This window comes from Cataglyphis hispanica, chromosome 8 (assembly GCF_021464435.1).
Source record: "Cataglyphis hispanica isolate Lineage 1 chromosome 8, ULB_Chis1_1.0, whole genome shotgun sequence".
In the NCBI taxonomy this organism is placed as follows: Eukaryota; Metazoa; Arthropoda; class Insecta; order Hymenoptera; family Formicidae; genus Cataglyphis; species Cataglyphis hispanica.
In genome coordinates this window covers 8,123,513-8,143,323 of record NC_065961.1, presented here as the reverse complement: position 1 = coordinate 8,143,323, position 19,811 = coordinate 8,123,513, and the positions used below count along the sequence as shown (strand labels likewise).

The 19,811-nt window shown below is 32.6% G+C and overlaps 1 protein-coding gene across 7 annotated transcripts in view; it reads right to left on the bottom strand.

The window, feature by feature from the left end:
* The window catches only part of LOC126851300 (thyroid receptor-interacting protein 11-like), a 20,083-nt gene extending 272 nt beyond the window's left edge, over window positions 1–19,811 (bottom strand). Inside the window, exons 1-13 of one of the 7 annotated variants that reach the window (XM_050595086.1) lie at window positions 19,796–19,811; window positions 19,257–19,518; window positions 18,509–18,588; window positions 17,311–17,385; window positions 7,750–7,875; window positions 7,533–7,640; window positions 6,564–6,975; window positions 3,758–6,448; window positions 3,449–3,552; window positions 3,252–3,351; window positions 515–596; window positions 254–443; window positions 39–134 (exon numbers count right to left, since the gene is read on the bottom strand). In XM_050595086.1, the coding sequence (XP_050451043.1) occupies window positions 39–134; window positions 254–443; window positions 515–596; window positions 3,252–3,351; window positions 3,449–3,552; window positions 3,758–6,448; window positions 6,564–6,975; window positions 7,533–7,640; window positions 7,750–7,875; window positions 17,311–17,385; window positions 18,509–18,588; window positions 19,257–19,359 (4,167 nt within the window). In that variant the 5' untranslated portion in view covers window positions 19,360–19,518; window positions 19,796–19,811. The other 6 variants (XM_050595087.1, XM_050595089.1, XM_050595088.1 and 3 more) reach the window with 6 other exon arrangements.

Sequence of the window (19,811 nt, the reverse complement as noted above, 5' to 3'; positions counted from 1 at the left end):
AAGACAATCTCGCGTCACAATAAATTGCTGTTACTCACTGAATTCATGATCGGCAAAAGTGGTAGCTGAGGCTTCGGTTTAGATTCACTTTCTAAAAATCTCACAAAAGCTGTTGATAAAGATGCTCCCTGATACTGCAAAATATGCAAAATATCGTGATGTAATCGCAATTATCTAAATCGTCCAATCACGAATGCAAAACTTTTAATGTTTTGAGGTTGATTAATTAATATTAATAAATTAATCTGTATACCTTTGAAGGCACATTGCCACTTTCGTGAGAGCGTAAGAGCCGACCGCTCTGCGCATTTCCATTGTTCAAACCAGTTTTATCTTTTTCCGAGTCGGTGAAATTCAAAACATTAGCAAAGACCCTGAGTATCGCAGACTTGTCCGATGTAGCCGAGGATAAATAACCCAAAAGAAGATTTTTAATAAGAATTCTGAAAAAGATATACGAGAGAGTAAAAATATTGTTATTCATTTATTTAGAAAAAAAATTATATTTACTCACTTGTCGATTTTCTCCTCATCATGCTCCATTGCCTCTTTTACTCTTTGTTCGGCAAAATTTAGCGATGTCGTCAATCGCGTAACTAGAAATGAATATAGAGTATATATTTTTGATATTAATACACATTTTTTTATCTTTATTTGAACGCTTTTTAAATGACAATATAAATTGAAATCCAAAAGAAAAATGAAAAAAGTAAGAATTTTTATAGAAGTTAAATCTATTTGCATATATATGTAGAATTTTTTCATCTTTTTCATCTTTATATAGAGTGCAATTAATATTCAAATATATGTATATATGTGTTTATGTACGATGCTTATTCGAAATATTATTTATGCAAAATTTATATGATTTCTATGTACACCATGCGCGATCCATCGTTGATGAATTGGTAGTTTGAAAAGAAACGAGCGTAAGTATAACACAAGTACTGGTTGCCTCGACATCACACCAGTACCTGATGCAATACTCTCGCCTGCATCTTAATTGCTCATGCTGCATTCTTCGTTTATCATGCTGTTCTACGAAACTAAAATCGCACGCATGCCACTAGAATTAAAGAAGCCTTTTAGTAATGATTTGTACTCCAATTATGTAGCAGAGTACATTCAAACTTCAACAAAATATTTTCAAGACCATACGCACACATACACACACACAATTTTTATATATTATTTTATATATAGCCACTCTCTTTCTTTCCATATGTATACATATATAAAAAATCTCATACAGATATATCGTCTATAAAAACATACTTATACAAGACTACATGTCACATGCTATAAATTGAACTATCATAGCTGAAAAAAATGACCGACTATTCTGATACATGTAAAAATAATTTTTGACTGATCGAAAAAAATTTATAATTTTGACGAATCGTGGTAACGAGTGGGAAACCCCACGAGGTAATATGAGCTTTTTGTATTTACACGCTCACAGTTACCGCATGAGATTACCCACGTCATCGCTACCAAGTTAGGACTACTATACACATTCGTTATTTTATTTATATTTAATATATACGCTCTAATATATATTCTAATGTATTAAAATATTTCATTTATATCTCAATTTGTCTATTGTTAATTCTTCTATTTCCAGTCTCAGTTATCATTTAGAAAAACTTTGAATTTTTTTGTTGAGAAAACACCAGTTAGATGCAAAGGAATTAGAAATAAAAGCAATGGCAATTATTTTGGAGACAATGTAATCCTTAGTAATTAGCAAATAATTACAATCATTTTGTGCAATACTGGTGTATCGATTTAATATTTAAGTATGTATCATTGTATACAGCTAGTTATGAGAGCAAGAGTTAGCTTTACATCACTGTTATCTCTCGTGCGTACATTCCAATATATATATATATCATATACATATATATATATATATATATATATATATATATATAGTGTTAAAGTTATATTATTGCGAAGACGTTACATGATCTCATCAATCTCGAGGATTTCAATCAATCAAAAAGATAACACCTACTACATGTGCAAGCTAAATAATTCGCTAATACGGTATATATCTATAAATATAATCATTCGCACACAATTAGATATTGATAATTAGTCGCGTAATAATAATAAGATATAATGAAATGATGACCGATACAAATAAGAAAACAGGCGATAAAGATAATTCTCTCGATCATTCTTATATAGAAAGGAAAGTGCAGCGTTAATGATTGAATTTTCAAATTCCTGAATGTGTTTTTCAAGTTAGAATCACCAAAGGGAAGAGAAACAAAAACTCGCAGAATATAGTAAAGTGCAGAAACCAGCACCAGTGGCAATTGCATGAATAAATCAATACGTGATTTGTGAGTATGCAAAGGCGATGATCCAGTTCGTAGCCAGATACCAGCAAGAATCCTGGGTTACTGTCACAATCCCAGAATTACCAGCTGATATTTGACTACATCACCGGATTATATATGCGTTCGCAGAGATTAGTCACAGAACGCGCACACATTGATAATTTTGCACTAGAATTTGTATTTCGACAATGCACGTATATAGTGTATTTTTAATATCACATGTATGTGTCCACACAGTGTTATATAATAATATCATTTAATAGTCAATTTTTTACACATTCTTATATATGTTGTGTATATGCATATTATTTATGTTATTTGCAAAAAGAAGCCATAAAATATACTATATGGTTGATATGGTTGATATATTTGATTCAGAAATCTGCAGAGTAACAATTTATGGATTATTGGACAGTGCGCATGTTTGAATATTATATCGAATTATTGTGGCAACAATAACTCGGCTAAAATTTTGCTAAAATTTTATTATTACTGTTATTATTATTATTATTATTATTATTATTAGACAATACGAAATATAAAATTTTTCTTTGCGTGTACATTTTGATGAAAAAAATTTCTAATTATAGTTGAAAGAGATAGTTGTACATACTCTATAAACTTTATACGTTTATATAATTAATTTTTCATCAAGATAATATTGATAATCAGATTAATTTTTATCGACGATTTTATATTCTGATGTGCTTTTCATTTCTCGCGTTTTATCAACCAACCGTAATGGATTATAATAAAAATACAAATATGTAAATAAAATTAAAATATGATCGGCTTTTTTTATATCACAGTAAAAGGATGCGATTTAATTTAAAAACATTAATCATGCCATAAACCAGAAACAAGATGCAGGCAATACAATATATAATTTTTTGAAATGGTTACCTTCTTCATCGAGACGCTCGATTTGTTCATCCTTCTTCTCAAGCTGCTCGCTTAATCTTGAGGCAGCCTGCAAGCATTCTTTAGCCTCAAATAATTGTTGCTGTAAACACACATAATACACACGTGCAACAATTTTATAAGAAGAGAGAAATTTAGAAAGACCATTGTATAAATACACGAAAGATATAAGAACAAACCTTAAGAATCAAAATTTCGTTTAATAATTCATCTTGTTTCTTATATGCTTCATTGAGCTGACATCGAATTTTTTCTGTAGCTGACTCAATATCGCGTTCTTTATCTGAAACGTCATAAATATCATATAATAGACATATATAAATTTATATCTAAATATAATTATTATGGTGAATATTTTTGTAGAGGCATCTTTTACAGAAAATATGCAGTTTTTTTTTACAAGTTTACAAGTTTATCAGTTTTATATATACAATAGTATTGTAATAGCGAAACATAAAACTGACATGCATTAAAAAGCTTATGCTCACCTCGTTGAAACTGTTCCAAAACTATTTGCAGATTAGTCAAAGAGGCAGATTGCAATTGAATATTGTCTTCTGCGGCAGATAATTTTGTCTGTATATGATCTCTTTGTTGAGTAATCAGAGCTATCTGTTGCTGCAACGTTTCTATCTGCTGATTTGCCCGAATATTTGCCGATGTAAAAGCAGTTGAACTATTCTTCACTTTCTCTTCAGCTTGCAATAATCTCGTCTCCAATTCTTGACGATTCTTTTCAGCGATTAGAGCTTCTTCCGTATAGCTCGATTCTATTTCGACTAAATGCGTTCTCAGTCTTTCTAATTCTTTAACAGAACTAGCTTCCCTGTTTCGGCTTTCGGTAAGCTGATTTTGCAGTATTCTATTGTTGGACTGTTCTTGCATCAAAGCAATTTCTAATGCGTCACATTTTTTATTCAGAGCCACAATTTCGACATTTTGCCCATTTTGTTGATCAACAATTTGATGAGTATAGTCCTTTTGCCGTTCCTTCAGATTTACGTTCTCATCTCGTATTTCATTCGCTGTTTTCTCGGAAATTAATCTTTGGATTTGAGCCGTTTGTTCGTTCACGCGTTGAACCAACTTTTCAATTTCATTCTGATATTGTAAACTTTCGTTATGTTTCGCAGAAACAATTCGTTCCAATTCATCCTTTTGATTTCTGATTAGGATGAGTTCATTGGAAGCTTGTGCGATAACAGTCTTCGCACGATCTACTTCAGTTCGTAGAATGCTCATTTCTTGATCTTTTTCTCGAATAAGATGTGAGAGACCTTCGATAGTCTGCTTAGCCATTTCTGCCGATTCTTTACTATTTTCAATAGCAGATTGTAATTTGCTACGCAATTCAGTAATTTCACTCATCATTTGTTCGTTGTGTATTTGTAAGACATTCTTTTCTCGCTTTTCTTCATCGATAATCAATGTATCTTTCGGCATTAAATCTCGCATTTCCGCTTTCACATGTATAATGTTTTCTTTTCCGATTAAATTATCTTCAACGGTTGAAGGTTCTTCCTGCAATCTATTATTGGCTCTATCTATGTTTGGCGAAGATATCTCTGAGATGTCTTCTCGAGATTTCAACAACTGCGTTTCTTTAGTACGAACATCTTTTATTTCTTGTTCTAAAAGTTCATATCTATTTCGTAGAAAATTCAACTTCTCTATAAATGACTCTTTTAGACTTAATTCATGTTCAAGTTCTTGCATTCTTATCGCTTGTGTATGAATATTTTTCTTTTCTAATTCAATTTGTTCATACCGTACTTTTAAGGCATAATGTTCGTTTTCCAGTTTTGCATAATGTTCTTGCGACTCGTGCAATTTATCCTTTGTACGAGTCAATTCTTCCTTGTAAATCGATACCTCCTGTGTCAAATCTTTATGTTCTTGTTGAAGCAACGACATCTCTGTGTTTAACAATTCTATCTTGTCCAATGATTCATCGTGCGTAGCAGTTAATTGCTCTGACAGAGATATATTTTCTTTAATTAATCTATCATTATCCTGATTTAATTTTGTTATTTGAGATTGTTTTATGTCCATTTGAAACTGCATCTCATCCAATTCTTTTTCCATGCGTAAAATATCATTCTCCAAATCAAATTTCTCGCGAATAGCTATGTCAAGCCGTTCCTGCAAATCGTGCAATTGATAATCATTTTCTTCTCGCAAAGTTGTGTCATATAATTGCGTATTCTTTTGAAGCAAATCTTCTTTATTCTCATTTGCCAATTTATCGACGATATCCTGATCTTGTAACGATACAAGATCATTATTTTCCAACAATTTCGTCTTGGATATCTTGGGCAACTTTATTTCTTGCGTTTTATTTTCACGATTAAGTTTTATTTGCTCGACAGATACCGCGTTTTCATTTGAACTATTATTCTTTACTAAGCATATTGGACATTTTACATTTTCTCTTACAGATGAGTCACTTGATTTGCGATTTACATTTATTTGCAAATGGTCATGACTTGTCGAAAACATTCCTTTATCTTGTACCGCGAGCGTTAAAGTTGTATTTAATTCTTGTATCTTTTCGTTTTCAATCGAGAGTCGTTTCACTTCTTCCCGTAAAGATTCAACTTCCATTTCTAAGGAGACTACTCGTTCTTCGCTTGCTTCAGGAATAGACGGTAAACTCGATTTTAAAACTTGATTTTCCAACAATAACGAATCGATATGAGACTGCAATTCTTCGCATTCTATTTGTAAAACATCTTTCGTTTCTTTAGTTTCGTTTAAATCTCTGGTAATTTCAGTTATTTTCCTCTCCAAAACGTCTAATTTCCATTTAGTGTCAACATATTGTTTCGCGATCGCTTCAAAGATCGTTTCATCCGGTTCAATAGTACTTATGGTATAGCTTTTTAAAATCATCTTAATTTTCTGAGTAATATCATCGAGAATACTTGTTTCTGACACCATATCATCCCTTTGAAGAGGAACCGTTATTTGAGTGTGTTTGTCTAAATTATATAAATTGTCCGTCTGGACAGATCGATGACTCGTTTTGGTATAAGCATTTTCATCGACTTTCAAATCATTATTACGAAACTCGATTATTTTTTTCTGGGACTTGTTATAATCTATGGAAAGCTGCTCGTATGCATTTTGTAGAGAACGATGTTTTTTATTAGTTTCTTCTCTGAGCGACAATAGTTTCTCTGTGCAAATCAGAATTTGTGTTTTTAGAATTGTAGCAAAATTGGCAGCGACAAGATTAATCGATCAAAACTAAAAAGGTTGAGGATAGCATGTAGGACTACTACTATTACTTACCAATCGATTGCGTATGTTCTTCATCCAATTTCTCCATAGCGTCCAAAAGATCTTTATTTTCATTTTGAAGTTCCTCTATTCTTTGCTGTAAGATTATCTCCCGCTTGTTGACCAAAGGTTCTTGAATCGAATCACTCGGCTTATTTTGTTGCAAGCTTATATTATCCAAATGATGTTTCAAAGTTAAAGTATTATATTCGATATCATCAGCTTTCTCGAGTTGCTCGTTGGATTTTTCATGATCCTTCACCTTCTCGTGCGTTTCGTTTTCGATCTGTAAAGCTTTCAGCGCTCCACTGACTAAATCAAACTTTTCACGCGAGTTTAATTTCGATATAACTGAACGAAAATCATTGATAAGACTGGCCTCGTCCAATTGAATATGTTTAGCATTTCGTTCTGCTTCTCGAGTCTAAAAAGACATAAAATAAATAATATTATATGTACTTAAAAAAAATGAGCTGGTTTCTCTTAAAGGGAAGGAGTTTATAGTTGCTCTCGCGCATGTTTTCATCTAAAATTTCCATAAATTAAAAACATAATATAACATTATTCAAAATAATCGTTAAACGTCAAATATCACGACGTTTAATAAGAAATTAATCTTTAGTAAGAAAAAGTTGAAGCAAACAACTTTTTTTTTTTTATTCGTAACAAAAATAGTAACAAAATAATTTAACCAATACATATATATATATATATATATACATTAATTTCTGAGAAATTTGTGTCATCGAATTAAAATACCCGTAAATAATTTTTTTCTTTGTCCTCCCAAACATGTTTGAAACATTTAACTCTTGAGAAGAATACCTTTTTATCCTTAATGATGTAACTTTACGTTTTATCAATGGCTCGTTCTTACACAAGAATCAATTTCTTTCCATCACAACTTTGAGCTCTTTTTTTTTATTCACAATCGATGTATAACTAAAAGATAACGTTTCAAATACATTGTGTTCTTTGTACCTTTTCTTCCATTTGTATTATACGATTCATCATATCTTGTTTCGCTCTTACGACTTCAGCCTTTTGATGTCCATCGGAAAAATCATCTCTCAAGGACGTGTTGGCTACCTGTATTATAATTGTTTAGAATTGCAAACTTGAATTTTCCTCAAATGATTGTATTATTAATAATTATTTCCTTTTGGACATGTTTTAGTTCGTATTCTAATTCGCGTACTTTCACGGTGGCTTGAGCCAATTGTTCCTGTAGCTGATGTACATTTTGATTCTTTGCGTTTCGATTGTCGACGCACGACGGATCGCAAAAGAGGCCTTCAGTTTCATCGAGGTGATGTGCATCCTTCTATAACAAAAGGGAGATATGTTTACATCCCTCGAGTTTTAATGATTTAAAATTTGAACAAAAAATGCTTTTCCAAAAAAAGCATTCTGTCTCTTTTTTGATTCCGATAAATTTTAAAAGTTTATTCATAGCTAATTTGTCTTGTCACGCTCAACAGTGGATCTATCATTGAGAGATCTACATATATAATATAGCCAAATAAATTCAATAATGGAAGGAATTTGAGAAAATTGTATTCCTATCTCGACAAAAGTTTCTCGTTTTCTTTAAAATGGGATCTTATAGGGAAAACACGTTTGCATTCCGTCATTTTTCATTCCGCCGCGGATGCTTACGGAAATCTTTCCTCGGTAGGTGAACGTTACACGTCAAAATGCTAATGAATACATAGGTGTTATATATATACGGCCCTGCGACTCGGGAATAGCATTGTACTCGATCTTGCGTGATAAAATCGAGATTCTAATCGGGCATATTTTATACAATGGAAATACTAACCAGGATAAAATGTATATATAAAGAAGACGATTAACAAGAAAGCTTCCTTTTCCCCTTTTTTATTAAAATGAGAAAAGATCTAGAAAGATTTTCGAGACGGTGACTAAAAAAAAAAAAATAAAAAAATAAAAAATCTATTAATATTTTCGTCCTTTTACTGATCTTATTAGATTAAATCATATTAGATTAATAACATATGTGATAAAAATAAAACAATACATGTATTATATAAATTTCTTTAACAAACAATATAAAATGTGTTTGTGAAAAAACTAACATTGCAACAACTCTTCGACATATTCTGGTAATATTATATCGAAAATATATTTAATATTTCGGTTATGTGTGTGTGTATGTGTATATATATATATATATATATATATATATATATATATATATAAACTCTATTCTCTTCGATATTTTTCATACAAATCGATTTGTGCGATGCATCGGAGACACATTGTTGCGTTCCGTGGTCCAAAGCGACAGACTGAAGTGGGACGATCCTAATGAATATGAAAGGAGGTTTCGTTGGGTCAGGTCAAGGAATAATGCGTCGTTTGACTTGCATACAGTCTTACGACAAGAGTCTCCATCTTTTCTTCGTAACGGCCTTTTCTTTTTGTTCGTTTTACACACGTTTCGGTATGTCGAGAGCGACGAGAGCGAGATGTGTAAGTCCAATGATATAATGCCTCCGATAATGCTTACAAGTCCTCAATTTTATAAAACAGAATATATCGCGTTAGTTTTCGGCGTCAGCGACTTACACTTACGCGACAAACATTGTGAAAACAAATCTCTCAAATCTAATAAGTAATTAAAACACTCGACACGTTATATGAAACTGACGTAAAAATGCCTACATGTTTGTAAAATTGAATAATATACATGTGCAGTATGTATGTGTGGCTAGATATATTGTTACAATATTTAAAATAGATGCAGCACAATAGTGATCCGGTGAAACAAAAAAGGAAACTTGGTCAAAATGATGATTTTTTGTCACTTGAACAGTTCTCTTTCAAAATGTTGAAATAGTTTTTTTTTTTCCTTTAATCCAATAGGTCGACAGATAAAAAGCAAAAATTTCAACGCATCACCTTTATAACAAACATATCTTATTTTCGAGTTTTCAAATTCTTCTTTTAACATTACGTGCACTCAATATTTGTACGGTAAATATTGTGCAGCTCGCTACGTGTGGTTGATGCGTCGTGCGCAGATAACGCAATCCTGATATTAAGCGTGAGAAAGGATGTTACTATCAATCGCAAACGCGCGAGTTATCGTAATCCTTGATGATGAAAAATCAACCGACGAGACTCGGGACTCGACTGACCGTGGCTATACACGTGCATATATATTTGAGAGTTACGTAGTCGATTATTGTGATAGATTTTGAAGATATAGAAAATGGCAGTAGTAAAAAAAGGAAAATACGCAAAAATATAAAAGTAAAATAATTAATTTACAGGAGAAGAAAGAAATGTTTAATAGCTCTCGTGTCGTGTGACTCGAGGCGCAGATGTTGCTCTATATACGATGATGTGTCATAAAATCACTATTACATGAAGCGCGGACACATGCTTTCTTCCAACCGATGCATCTGCATTTGCTCCGTTATCCTTTTTGCATCGCGTTGGAAGAAAGACGTGTATTTTTCGAAGGGAATGAGAGAAATATTTGGCGAATTATATAATTTATCACTCGATTCAATCAACTGCAGAGAGAGAGAGAGAGAGAGAAGCAGTCATTTTTCTACAAAAGTAATACAAATAATAATAAATATCCCGTTATGAAAAAGAATTTGGAAGCTAATTATTTGTCAGATCGCGCCGGCGACAATGTACCACCTCGCTACTCGTGCACACATTTTTGTCGATATTAAAGAAATATCTCTTATAATATTTCAGTGTCTCTCGCGACGCGACGCGACGCGACGTTACGAAACACACTCCGCTTACGCGGAGTTTCAGGTTAACACAGGCTGCTCTAATAGCGTGGCAGGCATATTGTACCTGCGTCAGTAGGAACATAATAATGTCCACGATGCCAGTGACGTAACCAAGTGGCCGCGAGCCGCGAGACGTACAAATACAAGAGCAATCGAGAGTGTACTCACGCGTGCAAGCACGCGATGTCCGTGGGGTTCAGGGTTCGATAAATAATCTGGATAAATGACAGCAAGTGTGTATCGCCAAGTCAGGTTTTTTCAAGTTCGACCACTTTTATTATTTTTATTCGCCGCGACTCCGCTCCATTGCGCGCCGAGGGAAAAAGCCGAGAGAAACGGAAAATTTCTAAAATATATATAAAAATTCATTTGGCAGGAGAAAGCAGTTTTATTGGGCGAATGAGAACCACAGCTTACTATTTCCGGCTTTGACTCGCATGACCCTTGCATTGTCGAATATCCTGTATGTCGAGTAACGCTCTCGCGCAATATCATGGATATCTCATCCATTTATTTGTCGCTCATCGCGCGACAAATACTTATATCGGACAATTTAATTCGCCCAAGAAACATCGATGTCGATCGATGCGATTTTCTTTCGAAGCGATAACAGTCTTCCTCGGATAATAAATATTATCGAGCCTCGAAATCTATAACGATTATTTGTGATCAATGTCGATTAATTGGCGGAACAAAAATTGTGGATAATGAAAGCCATGCGCATCCGCCAGAGAGAAACTCGACGGAAACATTATCGATAAACGTCGCGAATAACACACCGTCTTTGGTGTTGGATACTGAGAAGTTGGCGCTCAGCGAGTTCTTCGAGCTAAGGAGTAAGAAGTAAGAAGTCGTCATCGGAGACGAGATGTAGTGTCAGCTCATCACCATACAACGGATACAACAAAAATACACGCGATAGCTATGACTTCTCGCGATGACATCTCCGTCATTTATATTACGCCTTCTTGATCTTTGGTCAACGTAACGTACGCAAGAACAAAATTCTCTTCCCTTCAATGTCGATTACAATAGACGGCATGTAATAACATCCCGTCACAGCTGTTGATTTGCAAATATTAAATCGCATATTATAACTCGGAGATGTATGTGAGAGCGATAATGAATTAAACTCTTTCAAATCTTGAAAAAAGCTAAAATTTTTCTAATATTACGAAATCGTCAATATATATATATATATGTGTGGGTGTGTGTGTTTAGTTATGTAAACGATATTATCCGATTAGTTATTAATTTTCGAAACGAAAAAAAAGCATGTTTTTTTACATCGCCATTGTAACAAAGACAAAAATGATTCATCTTTTATCATGTTGGTAAAATGTCAATCTTTATATCGTACGCATTTCATTGAAAAATTTATCTCATTTAAATTAGTAAATCTAATTTTTTTCTTTAATGCCAAGTTCGAAATTTATCTACGTGTCAAACATTTATATTTTACGCTAAACGTACTGTATCTGCAACTCAAATAAAATTTATTATATATCTCTTCTCGTATCCACCAAATGTATTTGAATCATCAAGTCAGACTACTCGACTTATCTTGACAAATTACACAAAAATCGATTACTTCGACCACATATATATGTGTGAGGAAAAGAATTAGAATATTAGAATTAGAATTTTTTCCTTTATACGAATAAGATCTTGCCAATTAAAAATGAAAAATCAAACAAGTGGACAAGTAGCTATAAAAAACACATGTTTCGTACCTTTTTGACTCATTATTTTCAAAGATTTGACATATATACGCGCACACGTCACCATGAAATCGAACGTTTTGAACTCATTGTCAGATACTCGCGCTACATATATATGACACACACGTTGAGACATATACGATAAGTATGCGCTTCAACTTTTATCGTTTACAAGTAACATTCTATTTTTGCACCTAATACTGTCCAATGTCGTACGAGTGTAACAGGTAATCGCGCGTCGCGTTGGTTAAGTAATCATAGGTAAGCCTGTCCTTCGTGCATTATCTACCGATAACTCTGCCGGGAACGTAGCTTAACGCGAAATAGGCGCAAATTCGACTTACGTACTTTTATACTGTGCGGCCAAATGGAGATAAATAAATTTGCCTTGAAAATTCTAACGCTAATTTCGACTCATTTTATATTTTATAAACGTCTATCGTAAACGTTTGCTATTAAAATTTCTTCAAGAAATTTCCATGTTTTTTGCACTTATTCTTTAAATGTGTATAGTATAAAAAAAAAGTATTAAAATTTTACACCTTAAATTTCCAAGAAAATTGAAAGTCTTATATATAAATTAAAAACTTAATGAATCTTAAATTCCCAAATTTTTGTATGTTCCTCTTTTAAACATTTCTATTGCAATCATAAAACATGTAGCACGAGGAAAACAAATTATACTAAACATATTATGGCGAGCAAACATTTTTTTGTAATCTTAAAGATATTAAAATATTATTCGCAAAATTATCTATAATGATCGATATAAATTAATTGCATTTAAATTTCATTTAACAAAAGGAATCAAATATATATATATAATTTAGCAAGGACTACGTTTTTGAAATTGGATGCGAAACTTACGAAATATCCATAGAAATGTACGCGTGCGCGCGATAAATTGCCTGGTCATCACTTGGCACGCGAAAAAATGGCGCGATAGAAGAGTCGTGCTCTGCTATTTTTTTATATTGCAACTTAAAATATATCCCGAGATACACACATACACATACACAAATACATACAAATTTGCTATTTAACATTATTTTCATAATTATTCTTTTTTTCACGATAAAATAGAATGCTTCATCGATTTCTCGTATTTTTTAAGAAGATGGAACGAAAAAGTAAGACGAATGAAAAAAAAATCCTTTCAGCATTCTTTCGGAAATATTAAAAGTATTTTTTAAATTGTTGTATTAAAACTAGTATAACGAGATAAACTTATCTTATCGTATTTCAGTGACAGATATTACAAATCAAGTAAAATGATTATTTCGATAAAACATCGAATAAAAAATAACATGTTCTCTACATAACAGAAACGATTCTGAAAACTTACCTGGAAATTGAAAATTGTTGTCGCATATAGCTTCTCGATCCGCTTCTACGCTTCAAGAAAAAAAAAAAAATAAACAACTCGCGAAATATCGACGTACGACGTATTTTTCAATTGATGGAGAGCAGCTTTCCTATCTAGATCTCATTTTTTTCGGAAAAGAAAAAAAACGGTCGTGTGTCCCCATGTGTGGGCACGTTGCGAGATGCGTGACGCGACGAATGAACGCGCTGGCCGACGAATGACTGTGTATGTTTCGACTCTTCCACCTTCCACCTTCCACTCCACCAGAGCTAGCAGTAGTGACCCTACACAGCAGCTGGCGGAGGAGGAAGAGAAGAAGGAGAAGAAGGAGAAGGAGGAGGAGAGGAGGTTACGCGTGGAGGTTACGCGGAGCGGTGCAAATGTAAGAAAATTATACGAGGATGCACGATCATAGCATATTATATATATATGTATATATTATGTATATATATATATATATATATGTGTGTGTGTGTGTGTGTGTGTGTGTGTGTGTGTGTGTGCGATTTCATGTCGAAACACTTTGCGAAAACGTTTTCGATTCGATATTTCGTTTTTGCAAATACACGCGAGCTGCCTTTCCGCTATCGCGAAAACTATTTCATATCCCGAGTTTTAATAGTCACGTAACAGCGAGACGATAAATTATATTTCTCGGATACGTATACGCTCTTTCACGTATATCAAGTGTATAATCTTATTTTTTTTTTGTTCTTTTTTGTTCTTTTGTACGTATAAAACGCATTATTTAAATATAAAAGTGCGGAGAAGCAGTCGTGTAATGTAATTGGACTATTTTGCTATCTTTTTCCGTTTTTAATGCGACCGTGTATGTATGAATGTACGTGCTATATTAACGCAGACATCGACAGGACATTTTTATCGGCCCGTATGGTAGGTAGGCTTGCTGCGGGCACAGCTGAAGGAAATGGGAAAATATTATAAAAAAGAACACCATAGTAATCGCTTTAGTAAAATCGGCCGAGAAATTTTCGAGACTCTGGTTCTTTCGACTGTATACTTGGAGCAAATATGCAAATAGAGAGAAATAATAAAAAATTTGAAAAGAAGGGCTAGAGCTGTCGTCAATGAGACACGAATGATAGATCGCGCAATCATTTAAAAACCGTAAATACGAATTACGTAAATTACGAATACTTCCTGAATTTTAATGACTGTCTAATTTTTCACTCCTAGTATCACCGTTAATAATTCGTTTCTCGATGTAGAATTTACAATACACCGTTTTTGATGAAAAAAAAAGAAAACAAAGAAGACACCGACCGGAAAGAATCCAAGTATACAATCGAAAAAACTGTTACTATAATTGTAATATCTAACTGTATCTTCGTAGACAATGTTACATATATCAATGACGTTTAAACAATATTATTCTTCCGTTTCTTTCTCCATACGATTATGTCGACGTAATATTTAAAAAAATATACAATGAAACAATAAAGTGCGTAAGCACTTAGTTATTAGAAAATAAATGTGAATCAATTGTCAATGTTAAAAATAAGCGGTCAACGTTACATGTCAAATGGCAAATATTAGATAATCATCAACAGATAGTGGTAAGAGAGAGAAAGAGAAAAAAATATATATATATATATATATATATATCACTAACCTTTTAACAATTTTTTCAGCAACGAAAATTACTATCTACCAAACTTTATCGCATAAACAGCACTCGGTTAACTTTTGTACAAACTCGTTCAACCAGTATTTATAGCCACTCGATTGAGACAGTAGTCATAGTCACTATCGTGCTGAAAACTGAGCAACCCCAACTCGCGTCACTCTTATCATACTTTAGAGTGTTATCGGCAACAGAGTGAAACTGTGGGGTAGCACGAGACTCCTAACCGAGATCGATAGATTGAACCAATTTACGGACCGTTATCGTATCATAGGATTCACATACGTGATAGGCTAAAATCTTTCCAACCGATTACAATGCGTATCTACGAAAAGTTTAGAGGAAAATTTTTTCTTCAACAATGTATCCTGCAATATTCAAGTTTCGCGCAAGCCCGTTGAATCTATATTTGTAGCAACGCGATTGAGAAGCGATGAGAGCGCATTTTATTTTAATAGTATATAATTTTTGGAGAGTATCTCACGCGCAATATTTCATTTTGTAATTTATCATATAATAATATCTATGTCGAGAATATATTTTATATTATCAAGAAAGAAAAGACAAAACGTGAAATTTCTATCCTTTAAACTTTAAACGTATATTAGATAACTTTCGATGCGTTAGTTACGATAGATTTCAAGGACTATAAAATCGCTGCACTTGCGTATACATAACAACGCACGAACGATGAATCATCATTGTGTCCTTTTGCATCGTGTCAGCCTTACATTTTTTGCCTTTACGATTCGAAGGAATTAGAAAATTGGCACACATTTTTGTCGTGTTATCAATTGCAAAATACATACAGGAGAGTCTTATTAATTTTGGCTCCGTTAATTATGATATTTTTTCGCGCATACATACTTTCACACGTACACTAATAATATTGCGTCTTCTCTATGTCACAATAGAAAGATCACATGATCGGCACGCGCAAACGTCAACTACGCTCGCGTAAGCGCGCGATGTATTTTGCACTCTCTGTATAAGATTGTATACATGAATGTATAATAAATACAATAAATATAATCTAGTCATTTGTGACGAAAAATATAAATATTTGAAAAAAAAAAAGATTGCTAATTTATCTGAAAGAAAAAGTCGTATGAGATATTCTTTCCTCGAAGAAATTTCTGACACATTCCACGACAAGTGAGACCGATCCTTTGTTGATCCAAGATATATAATAAAGTGTAAGAACACAGTGCGTTGCCTTATCTTTCGTTCTAGACTAACGCAGTATACACATTCTACACAATGAGAGCTTGAGACATAAAACATAAAATTTCAAACAATGTGTTCAGGTCAATGAAAAACAGTACATGTTCTGAATATAATACCTTTTTCATAAATATTTTTAATCATATAAATTATTACGTATACTCTCATGTATAATATATTAATATATGTGTGTGTGTATCTTTTTCCGTCGAGCTCAAAGTCCTTCTTTCTCTCTTTTAATTTCTATCGAAATATTACGTTCGATTGTCACAAATAGATATTAAGCCAGTTGTATGTGTGAGATATAATAAAAAATATAAAACTACTGCTAATAAAACTACTATATAAAACTAGTACACGAAACAAAAGTCCCTTATCTAAACGCTGATAAAAAAATAACTTTTTTGCTACTATTATCGGTATCTGCTAGCCTAGCTAATGCCAAACGACAAGTTTTTGTTATCACAAGTGCGTTTTCGCGCGCGCGCGCACGCACCACGCACGCACGCATACACACATATTTGGATTATCGTAGCGAGTTAATGATAGACAACTTAAAGACAATGGCTCATTCTCGTTATTAATATAATGTGATGATATAATAATAAATTATCGTGGTGATATGAAACTTGGGAGTTTCGATTATTAACAAGGCAAGAGAACCCAAGAGGAGAGGTAAGCGTATGACGACGCTAAGCGGTTTATAGGTCATGTAATCGCGAGCAATTCTTACATTTAAAAAGGTGATAACCAATGCGTCGAACGTTCGCGAATAGCTAGAGTTAAAATAGTTACATTTGCTTAAAAAAAGGGACAAAACATGCGCTGTTTATTGATTATTCTCAATTTTGTAACTCTCGAATAATTGTTTAACTGACAATTAGAAATAAATAACATATGTGATTTCAACTAGAAATATTTTCATCTTTCTCGCAAAAAATTATATCCCGCGCAAATAATGAGTATTCTTTTTTTTTACAGTAATGGTAATAAAAATTATTTAATATACAGAATTTTGACTCACCGATTCCTTGTACTTTGCGTTCATCTCAATGACAGCGCTCTGCAACTCGGTATTTTGTCGGCGAAGGAGAGAAATCTATAAATATAAATGATTTTCATGTTAATTCCTGCAAAATAAAAGTATATCCATAAGACTATATCAAAATTATGTATATAGTAATCGGCATGCTAATTTATTTTCGTTCATTTCTTATATGTTCGTATGTTATAATTTTAATAAATATAATTGATAAATGACAAGCACGAATAAATAAAAATTTATCGAAAATGAAAAAACCAAAATCTCTAAAGTATATACAAGTAAAAATTATATAAATTTTGAATAATAAATTAATTAATATACTTTTGATTTTTACGAGAGAGGGGGAAAGAGAGAGATTGTATCACATGGCAGAAACTGTAATGTTTAATTTATAATCAAGCTTTAAACCATTTATATTTGAAAAAATTTTTTGCCCAGTTTTAGATGAAAAAAAGAGATATTGTCGAGAATTGAATTTGGGGTCTTAAAGTAATCGTGCATCTCCGGCTTAAATATTAGGAAGCACAATCAGAAGGAAGTCCGGTGGTACGCCGTGGATACAGGGACGTACGATGCGCGTTTACATTTGCCGCTCTTATCTTACGTTTGCATTGCGATAACAGTCCCCACTTTTCGATCCTCGATGTGTTATCTTGTGTGACCTGTAGCCTCCAAAACTCTCCATCCTCCTCTTTCCCCTCTCTTCTCCCTTCTCTTGACTGATCGTTATGGTAAAAGGTATTTCGTCACATAGATGGGTAGGTAGATATAGGTAAAGATAGGTATAAAAGATGTTTTCCCCCACGCCTCCTCCTCTCTCTCTCTCTCTCGATATTTTTTGATAACAAAAAATATTTTGGACGTATTAATTATTGAAAATTGATTTTTCTGTGTTCTCTAAGCTTATTTTTTACGATATCTGTATATATATATATATATATATATATCACTGTTTCTAACGAAATATAAAAGATTTCAGATTATTTCATATATATTAACGGATAAGAAATGAACGTGTTTGCTTTACACTCATTCACGATTATCAGGGAATGTGACATCTGTTAAAATAATTTCTAATCACATTGCAACCCTTCTCTTTTAACAGGCTATATTAGAAATCTGTACATGCGTGTGTATATGTGTATTACGATTATAAATTTATAATAAATGCACACACCTCCGCATCTTTTGAATTGAGAAGTTCTTGCAGTTGATTGCATCTTTCGTTCGCTTCGTTTAAAGCTTTTGATCGTTCATCTGAAAATAAATAAAATCTTTATTATTAATTAATAAAATTTTATATATTATACTGCTAGTATTTGTGCAAATATTTCCAAAACTTAGTAATATTACTAATTTGAATTTATATAAAAAGTAAAATGAGAAAAAAATATTACTAACATAAATATTACATTTTCCCATAAATTATGTTCCATGAGAGATATAAGATTTCATCCACATAATTCAAAATAATAAAAATGTAGAATACGATTATAATAAATAATCATAAAGTTTAAAACAAGAGCATATATTAAATGTAGATAAAAAAATATAAAATAATGTACAAATAAATAATGAGAATTAATATTATCTGCCGCTCTCAAATTTAAAGCTCGATACAATGCTAATTTAAAAGATACAATATGATATAATAATTATGATAATTGTAAGAGAGAAAAGAATAAATTTTTCAAAATGATTTACGATTGTGTAAACTATTTGAATAACTGCCGCTAAATAAGTTCCCAAATGAGAATCCATGGTAAGAAACCACCGGTTAGTATATTCGCTTTTCGATCGGTAAATTAGAAACGTCATTTGACAATCATAACCTGCCTCTCAACACATATCATGTATATAGCTACGCTCTAACGAAAATGCCGAGATATTAAATTGATTTTAAATTTCATTACACTTATACGTACCTATTTCCTCGACGATACCATCGGATAAAACGTCTTTCGTGAAATTTGTAATTTGTCCCTTTAAATTAGATAGGCTGGATAGGCTATCTCCGAACCAGGCCATTTCACGTGTCAGCACTCAACGTTGCTCGTATAATTATAATGCAAGTATACTGCCAATTATCACTGATGATGATCATTGCAAATATCACACATTGCGATGATAAACTTAGCGACTACACGAATTATAAAAACATGCCAACACGTACCACGTAGTAATAATCTATGCAAAATATATATATTTTAACTCCGTGACATGGTCGGAAATGTTGCGCAAAAAATTACTAGATATTTATAGTTTTCTTTCCGTAAGCATGCACATTTGAAATATGTTTGTTTCGTTCACTCATACATTTTTCATGTTTGACAAAATCGATTTGCATAACCACATAAAATGTATATGAAAAAAATATAATCGATCAATTTTGATAATGGAAAAACAATATAAGATTCGATGTATATCGATATAAGATTTCAAATCTTCTTTATTTATGACTTACGACGTAATTTTTCGTA